This window comes from Zootoca vivipara, chromosome 6 (genome assembly GCF_963506605.1).
Source record: "Zootoca vivipara chromosome 6, rZooViv1.1, whole genome shotgun sequence".
NCBI classification, from domain to species: domain Eukaryota; kingdom Metazoa; phylum Chordata; class Lepidosauria; order Squamata; family Lacertidae; genus Zootoca; species Zootoca vivipara.
Window position 1 is genome coordinate 31218199 of NC_083281.1, and position 10018 is coordinate 31228216.

Below are 10018 nucleotides of genomic sequence, written 5' to 3' on the forward strand. Positions count from 1 at the left end.
GTCCAGACTTTGCTCCCGAGGTTCATATGCTGCTGTTCCCCTGTTTCACCCTCACAGCAGCCCTGTGAGGTAGGCTAGGTGGTCCAAGGCCCCCCAGTCAGCTTTATGGCTCAGTGGGGATTTCAGCCTGGCTCTCTCCACTCCTAGTCTGGCCCTCTTGCCACTACATCCGTGGTAGGGATGTTGCTGGACTTCCAAGTCCCATCAGCCCCAACCAGAAAGACGAATGGTCCAGGATCATGGGAGTTGTAGTCCTACAACATCTGGAGGGTCAGTTCTTCCCCACCCTCTACACTACAACATTCTAACTTACACGTGTACTTGACACAAAAGGGTGTGGATTTTCACACACACACACACACACACACACACACACACACACACACACACACACACACTGCCATAGATTCTTTGGGGACAGCTGTAGAAAGCTCTCCCAGTGCTCTCTTTGCTGATCTTTATCATTTTTTAAAAACAACAACAACAACAAACTTGAAACAATGTTCCTGGCAAATGGAGGCAGTATCACCTCCACAATTTGCAGAAGGGATGAGCAGACTGCGCTCTGTTTTTCCTGAAAACGAGAAAGAATCATTGCTCTTAAGCACAATTAATTTTGAAGGCTGGCCTGCCTTTCCAAAAAAGGAGTGGATCCACAGCAGATGTGGCACATGACCCACACGAGCCTTATCTTAACCCTTAGTGCCATTTCCCATGCATACATGCATAATACTATTATTAATTGTTGTTGATGTTGGACTCCATCTCCCATCAGGCCCAGCCAGCATGGCTGTTGGCCACGGATGATGGGAGTGTAGTCCAGTAATATCTGGAGGGCTTCCTACCCCAGTATTACACGGAGGCAGGCGTGCCTACTCTAGGAGGCAGAGGCATCTTCAGCCCCCTCAATATTCTTTAGCAGGGGGCTCCACTCCCCTAAATATTGAGGGGGTGGATGAGGCCAAACTGCTGAGCCGAGCGCAGCATCAAATGCAGGCTCTTCCTGAGCATGCATGAGAAGGAGCCATGGCCGTTGAAGCTGTGTGGCACTGGGCAAGGCCTCCTGAGAGCCAGTGTGGTGTAGTGGTTAAGAGTGGTAGACTCGTAATCTGATGAACCGGGTTCGCGTCTCTGCTCCTCCACATGCAGCTGCTGGGTGACCTTGGGTGAGTCACACTTCTCTGAAGTCTCTCAGCCTCACTCACCTCACAGAGTGTTTGTTGTGGGGGAGGAAGGGAAAGGAGAATGTTAGCCGCTTTGAGACTCCTTAGGGTAGTGATAAAGTGGGATATCAAATCCAGATTCCTCCTCCTCCTCCTCCTCCTCCTCCTCCTCCTCCTCTTCCTCCTCCTCCTCTTCTTCTTCTTCTCCTGACGACATGCCTCCTCCCAGTGATAAGCACATTGCTTGTGTGATGTCACATGTGTGCGATGTGTGTTGTGCATGCAATGTCGCAGCTGTGCGCTGCACGCCATGTCTATGACATTGCACATGCCACTGAGCCCCCAGTCTTTGGCTCAAGGTGGTTCCTCTGCATGGAGGCATCTTCCTCCCTTCCACACTTTCCCAAAAAGGTATTTGTTAAAATGCCACTCTTGCTTTGCAATATCCTGTCTCCTGCACCTGATATAGCTGATTTCTTCAATGTTAACTTTTCTTAGGTTATTATGTTCACAGGACAACTTCTCTCTCTCTCTCTCTCTCTCTCTCTCTCTCTCTCTCTCTCTCTCTCTCTCTCTCTCTCTCTCTCTCTCTTCCATCAGATGCACTGGATTCCTGACATGCAAAGCCTTATTTCAGGGGTGTGTGTGTCCAGAAGTCATTAGTCTCTGCCTCCCCCTGGCGGCCAATGTCTGTAACAGGCAGTTCCACACCATTCAAAAAATGCTCCCTTGTGAAGATCCCTCAACTTTACCTCTTTCTTATTTGCCCAGGGTAATAATAAATCAGAAGAGCATGAGAGCAGCTTTAAGAGAGGGGATTCCAACCAGTTTTCTCATAAAAGTGCAGAGTCTGACTCAGAAAAAGCGGTGTGGGCGGTTGAATCTTCTTATGTTAAAAAACCACTGAATGATGAGAGTTGAAGTTATTATTTCAAAAAAGTTTTCTAATTCATTCTCTGTCGTTTTTTGGGTTGTTCCCACATAGAGATGCCTATTGAATTGGCCTCTGCTAGGTTCTGCCCTAGATTTTGCCGTTTCATGTGAGAGGAACGCAAAACAGGAAGCCTGCTTCTTCTGAGTCATATCATTGTGGCTGTCCAGGATTTCAGACAGGGTCTTTCCTAGTCCAAGCTGGAGATGCCAGGGACTGAGCCTGAGACCCTCTGCATGCAAAGCAGATTCTTCCCCATGGAACTGTGGTCCTTACCTTATTACTATTGCCTGAGACACCTTATGAAGACCTCTTTTGGCCCAGACTTTCCCTGACCCACCAGATTGCAACCTGTTCTATGTGCACACATCATTCATATCTTATTTTATTTGCTTTTGTATGTTTTTATTCCATGGCTTTTATGCTCTTAGGTTCTTTAAAAAGATATTGTGCTTCTATTATACATAGTGTACACTGTTTAGAGATCATTAAACGAAATATTCAGTGGTTTGGAAATGCTTGTAAATAATCAATAAGCAAACAAATTTCAGATTTATTAATAAGGCAACCAAGTGCAGATTGTAGCCAAACAGAAACATATTAGCATAAGCCAGGCATAGGCAAACTCGGCCCCCCCAGATGTTTTGGGACTACAACTCTCATCATCCCTAGTTAACAGTGGTCAGGGATGATGGGAGTTGTAGTCCCAAAACATCTGGAGGGCCGAGTTTGTCTATGCCTGGCATAAGCTATACAAAAGAATTATGCATGCAGTGGGTAGAGTGTCGGACTATCACTTGCGAGACCAGGCTTCAAATCACCACTTAGCCATGAAGCTCACTGGATGACCTGAGGCCAGTCACTGCCCTCAGCCTTCATTACCTTACAGGGTTGTTGGGATTAAATAAGGAGGAAGAGAACCAGGCACGCTGCCTTGAGCTCCTTGGAGAAGAAGGTGCTATGCAAACGTAAATAACAAGAACAGTAATACTGAAAACTTGACCTATATAATAAGTAAAACATAAATAAAAGCAGAATTTTGAATCTCGAGGGAAGCCGCATGGCCTTGTCTAAATTGAGCATTACAGACCAGTCTGAACCAGACCACAAATATTTAATCATACTGTACTCATATTCTGTGAATAGTTTTGCCCAGCTGCTTCGTACACTTTGCAGTCTCAAATATTGTGCATAGTGAAACAAATAAATGACAGGGAGAAGCAGGAGCGTAGGAAGGGGTGGCGGTGGGGGCGGTCCGCCCCGGGTGTCATCCTTTAGGGGGGTGACAAAAAGGCACACCGCAGGGGGGCCCGCCCCACCGCCCCTGCAGCGTGTGGCGGATCGTGCTGCTCTCTGGTGCATGGCATGGCTGCCGTTCCGGGCGCCCATGCAGCTAACTCCGTCACTGATGCTATGTTGCCTTGACATGAGTCCTTGGGGGGTGCCCTTTAAGCATGGCAGGAAAACAAGGTAAATGGCAATCCAGAAGTACCCCAAGCCGTCAATGTGTGTGTGGGGGTGTGTGTGTGACAAAAAGAATTCTGCACCGGGTACCACCTGACCTTGCTACGCCTCTGGGGAGAAGGCTTAGGCCAAGGATGAGGAACCTGGTGCCCTCTGGGTGTCTCTGGACCGCCACTCCCCTCAACCCTGACAATTGGCCGTGCCTGCTGGGGCTCATGGGAGTTGGAGTTCACCAGCATCTGAAGGACCTCGGCCTCCCCATTCCTGTCACAGATGCTTCCTCTTTCTTTCTCTGTGAAGGCAACGGAGTGTCCTTTCCCCCTCCTTTCCTCTCTCTCAGTCCTCTCCATTCTCTCTCGCAGGGAGAGCCTCTGGGTGCGACCCCTTCCACGGCAATGAATAACGAACTGGAAGTTCCCGTCAGCGGGGACTTTGAAATCCGTGAGGAGGAGGAGGTGGCAGCTCAGACGGAGCTCAGCAATGAAGTGGTTGCCCTGGTTACCCCAGCAGCCGGGCCGGTGCTGAGGAAGAATGCTGAGCCGGGGCTTGTAGACAATACAATAGAATCCGGGAACTCGGCTGCGCAGCTCCCCCAGAAAAACATCCTGGAAAGGAAAGAGGTCCTCATAGGTAGGTACTTATTTTGAGGTGAAATGAGTGTTTTAAATCAGGCCTGGGGAACTTTTGGCCCTCCAGATGTTGCTGAACTACAGCTCCCATCATCCCCAACAAGCATGGTCAATAGGCAAGGATGATGTGTGTTATAATCCAGCAAAATCTGGAGAACCAAAGGTTTCCCATACCTGTTTAAAATGACTTTATAATTACATTTTACTGATTCTGTCTTGGTATGCATTTTGCGCTCGCACACACACACACACACACACACAAGTCTTTGAGCAGAGGTTTTTTTAAAAAAGCAGGTTAGTTGTCTTTTGAGGTTTTCTATCTCACCTTTCTGCCATGGTGGAACCCAAGGCAACGTAGATGTGGTTTCCTAGTCGTCAGTCAAATAAGTACTGAGCAGACCCAAACCTGTTTAGCTTCAGCAAGGTAGTGACCTCAGGTTCTGTCAGACCATACGTCTACCCATATGCCCACCACGTGTCCCCAATTGCTTGCTTGCTTACCAATTCATTGTTCACCTTTTTTTCAATTCGGTCTTTTGGATGACAAAATGAAGACCGTTAAGAAGAGCCTTGCTGGGTGAGTTCACATGGCCTTTCCAGTCTAGCATTCTGTTCCCTGCAGCAGCCAATCAGATTCTTCTAGGAAGCCCAGAAGCAGGGCATAAAGGCAATAGCCCTTCCTCTCTCTTTGCAACCCCCTGCACTGCTTCCAATTTCAATTTTTTATTTTTTATTTTTTTGCAATTGGCATGAAGGGATGCCATGCTGCCACTGGGCTTGGAGGTTCCATTTAACAGCCACAGCTAAAAGCAGGTAATAGATATCTTCCCCCTCCTTAGGTTTCTTTACAACCTAGTCTATGACTGCATTCATGGGGCAGTTTATTCCGTTTCCCTGACATTTCCTGAACTGTTAATTTTTGCATTGTAGTAGAGCTTTCCAGAGACATAAAAACCGCTTCTGAAAATATAGTGGAATATAGCAAAAATTTAGCACTCATTTCCAGGTTAATAACTTCCAGGGGGGAAAACAAACAAAACATTCATCCAGAAAAATCACAGGAGTAAAGGGACAGAATTTGGGGTGGTATGCCCCAGGGACCCTGGTGGCGCTGTGGTTAAACCACTGAGCCTAGGGCTTGCTGATCAGAAGGTCGGCGGTTCGAATCCCTGTGACGGGGTGAGCTCCCGTTGCTTGGTCCCAGCTCCTGCCAACCTAGCAGTTCAAAAGCACGTCAAAAATGCAAGTAGATAAATAGGAACCGCTACAGCGGGAAGGTAAACGGTGTTTCCATGTGCTGCTCTGGTTTGCCAGAAGCGGCTTTGCCATGCTGGCTACATGACCTGGAAGCTATACGCCGGCTCCCTTGGCCAATAATGCGAGATGAGCGCGCAACCCCAGAGTCGGTCACGACTGGACCTAATGGTCAGGGGTCCCTTTACCTTTTTACTGGTCTATAGTTCTTTCCTGTTGTATTCATGGGGGAACAGGAACATGCATATACAGAAGAGAAGGGTGAGTGGCAAATGAAATTTAGTGTGACATGCTGGTATATCTATAAAAAAACCCACAGTTCCAAAACAGGTACTGCAGTGGAAAAGGAACACTGGAAGTGTCAGCATTAAGATCAGCAAAACTAAAGCAATATTTCCCACATCTGAATATAACCTACAAATGTAGTAGAGAGGGGTTTGACATGCTAGAACGGATTGTACCACTACTGATTGCAGTGTGTGTGTGTGTGTGTGTGTGTGTGTTGCCATTTTGAATGCTCCTCTCCTGTCCACTTTTTAAAAAAACAAAAAAAAAACAAAAAACCCCAAAACAAAACAAAACCAAACAAAAACAAAACACTCTCCTTGTAAATAGAAAATAGCATGCAGGAGGTGGTCTAGAATTCACCGAGAATCAAGGTACAGCAGGGGAGCATTCTGTAATAGGACCCCCACTTTTTTCCTGAAATGGTGCTGCCTCAGATAGCGAGGGACCATACAGCTCAGTGTGTGGATATTCACACAGAAGGTTCCCCATTCAATCCCAGCCATTTCCAGTTTTGAAGAAGGATTTTAAATGTTACCTCTGTAGTTTCTACACACACACTCTCTCTCACACACCCATCTCCGTCCCTCTATCCAGGTGAGTGAGCGAGTAATAGTCCAAGTTCAAGGACACATTTCATTTCAACTCGACAAAAGGGCCCAAGGAGGGTACAAAACAAGGCTGATGAGGGGTGTGGCCCTGGGGGAGGAGGGGCCTGGCCTAGAGCCTGAGCTTCCTGGGCCTGAGGTGCTCCACCCCTGTCCTGGAGGAGGGGTGCATCCTTCTGAGATATTACTGACTCTGCATCTTTTGCTGTCTTGTTTACAGCCGTGATTGTGGGCGGGGTCGTTGGAGCTCTCTTTGCTGCCTTCCTGGTGATGCTGCTAATCTACCGGATGAAAAAGAAGGACGAGGGGAGCTATACCTTGGAGGAGCCAAAGCAGGCGAGTGTCACGTACCAAAAACCCGACAAGCAGGAGGAATTCTATGCATAAACCAGTGCCTCGCCACCTCTTTTTCTGTCCCGATGCCGTCCTTTTTTTAAGAAACAAAAACAAAAAAACAAAAAAATCTCTCTTATTATTCACCCAGCCTCTTTTCTCTCTCTCTTTCTAATCAAGTCTGTGAATTTTAACAAAGAAGCCTAGGAGAAACCGACAGTTTTAAAAAAGTATCATGTTTGTTATTTGTTTTTAAAAAGGAAAGGGGAAGGTTGAATCAGAAAGCATCAGAATGTGGAGCAAACAGTGAACTCCTGGCTGGATGAACACTTGAGTTAACAGCTGTGCCAGGAACGGTCTCAATTCACACCTCCCTCAGGTCTAGAGCCTTGACTTCTTTTGTTTCGTTTCGAATGAGGTGGTCAGTTTTGGTTTCTGACACTTTGCACCACTCTTCAAGACGAGAGCTTTTTTGACTCGACTGACTCCGCTCGACTACAAGTGCAAGGAGTTGCAACATCTGATCATCCAGGCTGCTCACAGCTCCCTCCTGCAATCGGTCAGTTGCGATGGACACTTTAATTGCTTCCTTGGAGATCTCACATGGTCCACAGAGAGCACCTTTTCCAGCTGTGCATTGTTTCCGTGCTGAGAGCACCTCCCTTCCTCCCTTTCCTACTCACAACCACCAGACACTTCGAAACTATCCCCCTACAGAAGGACCACCCTAGGCTTGCAGAGGTTTCCGGTTAAACCTTATGCCCACATTCATTCAGCTGGCTTTCACTGTGACCTTGGAGACTCAACTTGCATGGTGTTGCAAGCTCAGGCAGATGACCAAGAAACACTTTTCTAAGACATTATTTGTGGGGAAACAGGGATACGTGTGGAAAAGGCAAGCTTTTTCTGAGGTCTGTAGGAAATAGATAATGTGTCACACATCTCAACCAGTGGTGTGGGTCATTTCCTTCTTTATAAGGGTATGGGGGAATATGGGGGGAAGGGAGAAGGACAACGACAACATGAGTCCATGATCTGGTGCAGCAGATCTTTGGTTCCATATAACTCTGTAAATAAATGGAAGTGGTAAAAAGTTAATAAACACCAGTGCTCAATTGTTGGGGCAAAACCTGCATCTCCATAGCAGGTATTTGTAGGTCAGCATCAAGCTTGGAAAAGCGACATTTCACCCAAACCTTCCCTGTTAAAGCAGATGTCACATTTTCACTGGCAATGTAGGCAAGGGAATAGTGCTGACCCATAGATTTGCAGTAAAATAAAAAAATTCCTTCAGTAGCACCTTAAAGACCAACTAAGTTTTTATTTTGGTATGAGCTTTCGTGTGCATGCACACTTCTTCAGATACAGTGAAATGGAAGTTTCCAGGCACTTATGTAGAGAAGGGGTGGGGAGGGGTGGGGATGGGGATGGGGAGGGGGGATCACTCAGAAGGGTGGTGGAAATGGGTGATTGACTGACTGATAGCTGTTGATGACCGCAAACGACTGCAAATGGTTTTGCATGAAAAAGCAAGGGTTGAGATGGCTGAAGATCGCTTATCATGTATAATGTGATAAGAACCCGATATCTCTGTTCAAACCAGGTCCCTCCATGGTTTTGAGCTTGGTGATAAGTTGCAATTCAGCAACTTCTCTTTCCAGTCTATTTCTGAAATTCTTTTGTAGTAAGACAGCTACTTTGAGATCTTGTATAGAATGTCCTGGGAGATTGAAGTGTTCTCCTACTGGTTTTTCTGTCTTCTGGTTCCTGATGTCAGATTTATGTCCATTTATCCTTTGGCGTAGGGTTTGGCCTGTTTGTCCAATATAGAGAGCTGAAGGGCACTGTTGGCATTTGATGGCATACACAATGTTAGAGGATGAGCAATTAAATAGTCCTGAGATGGTATGTTGGATGTTGTTGGGGCCAGTAATGGTGTTGTCTGGGTGTATGTGGCAGCAAAGTTGGCATCTGGGTTTATTGCAGGCTCTGGTACCAGTGTCCATGTTAAGTCTGGTGGTTGTATTATTGTGGGTGAGGAGTTGTTTAAGATTGGGTGGCTGTCTGTAGGCAATGAAAGGTCTTCCTCCCAGAGCTTGAGAAAGGGAGCGGTCATTGTCCAGGAGAGGCTGTAGATCTCTGATGATGCGTTGTACTGTTTTAGCTTGGGAGCTGTATGTGATGACTAGTGGTGTTCTGTTATTTTCTTTTTTGGGTCTGTCTTGCAGCAGGTTCTCTCTAGGTATCTGTCTGGCTCTGTTGATCTGTTGTTTAACTTCATCAGGTGGATATTTTAGTTCTAAAAAGGTTTGCTGTAGATCTCTTAGGTGAGATTCTCTGTCTGTAGAGTTGGAACAGATGCGGTTGTAACGTAAGGCCTGGCTGTATACGATGGATTGTTTGGTATGTTTGGGATGGTAGCTAGAAGCATGTAGATATGTTTGTCGGTCAGTTGGTTTTCTGTATAAGGTGGTGTCTATACGTCCATCCTGTATTTTTATAGTAGTGTCCAAAAAATGTATTTCTTGCATAGATTGGTTCATTGTTAGGTTGATGGTGGGGTGAACCACCATCAACCTAACAATGAACCAATCTATGCAAGAAATACATTTTTTGGACACTACTATAAAAATACAGGATGGACGTATAGACACCACCTTATACAGAAAACCAACTGACCGACAAACATATCTACATGCTTCTAGCTACCATCCCAAACATACCAAACAATCCATCGTATACAGCCAGGCCTTACGTTACAACCGCATCTGTTCCAACTCTACAGACAGAGAATCTCACCTAAGAGATCTACAGCAAACCTTTTTAGAACTAAAATATCCACCTGATGAAGTTAAACAACAGATCAACAGAGCCAGACAGATACCTAGAGAGAACCTGCTGCAAGACAGACCCAAAAAAGAAAATAACAGAACACCACTAGTCATCACATACAGCTCCCAAGCTAAAACAGTACAACGCATCATCAGAGATCTACAGCCTCTCCTGGACAATGACCGCTCCCTTTCTCAAGCTCTGGGAGGAAGACCTTTCATTGCCTACAGACAGCCACCCAATCTTAAACAACTCCTCACCCACAATAATACAACCACCAGACTTAACATGGACACTGGTACCAGAGCCTGCAATAAACCCAGATGCCAACTTTGCTGCCACATACACCCAGACAACACCATTACTGGCCCCAACAACATCCAACATACCATCTCAGGACTATTTAATTGCTCATCCTCTAACATTGTGTATGCCATCAAATGCCAACAGTGCCCTTCAGCTCTCTATATTGGACAAACAGGCCAAACCCTACGCCAAAGGATAAATGGACATAAATCT

At 46.3% G+C, this 10018-nt stretch overlaps 1 protein-coding gene across 1 annotated transcript in view; it reads left to right on the forward strand.

The window, feature by feature from the left end:
• SDC3 (syndecan 3) overlaps positions 1-7933 on the forward strand; it is a 98398-nt gene extending 90465 nt beyond the window's left edge. The window contains exons 4-5 of the mRNA XM_035118274.2: positions 3921-4188; positions 6555-7933. Coding sequence (XP_034974165.1) covers positions 3921-4188; positions 6555-6721 — 435 coding nt within the window. The 3' untranslated portion in view covers positions 6722-7933. The remainder of the gene's footprint in view (positions 1-3920; positions 4189-6554) is intronic.
• The last annotated feature ends 2085 nt before the right edge of the window (positions 7934-10018 follow it).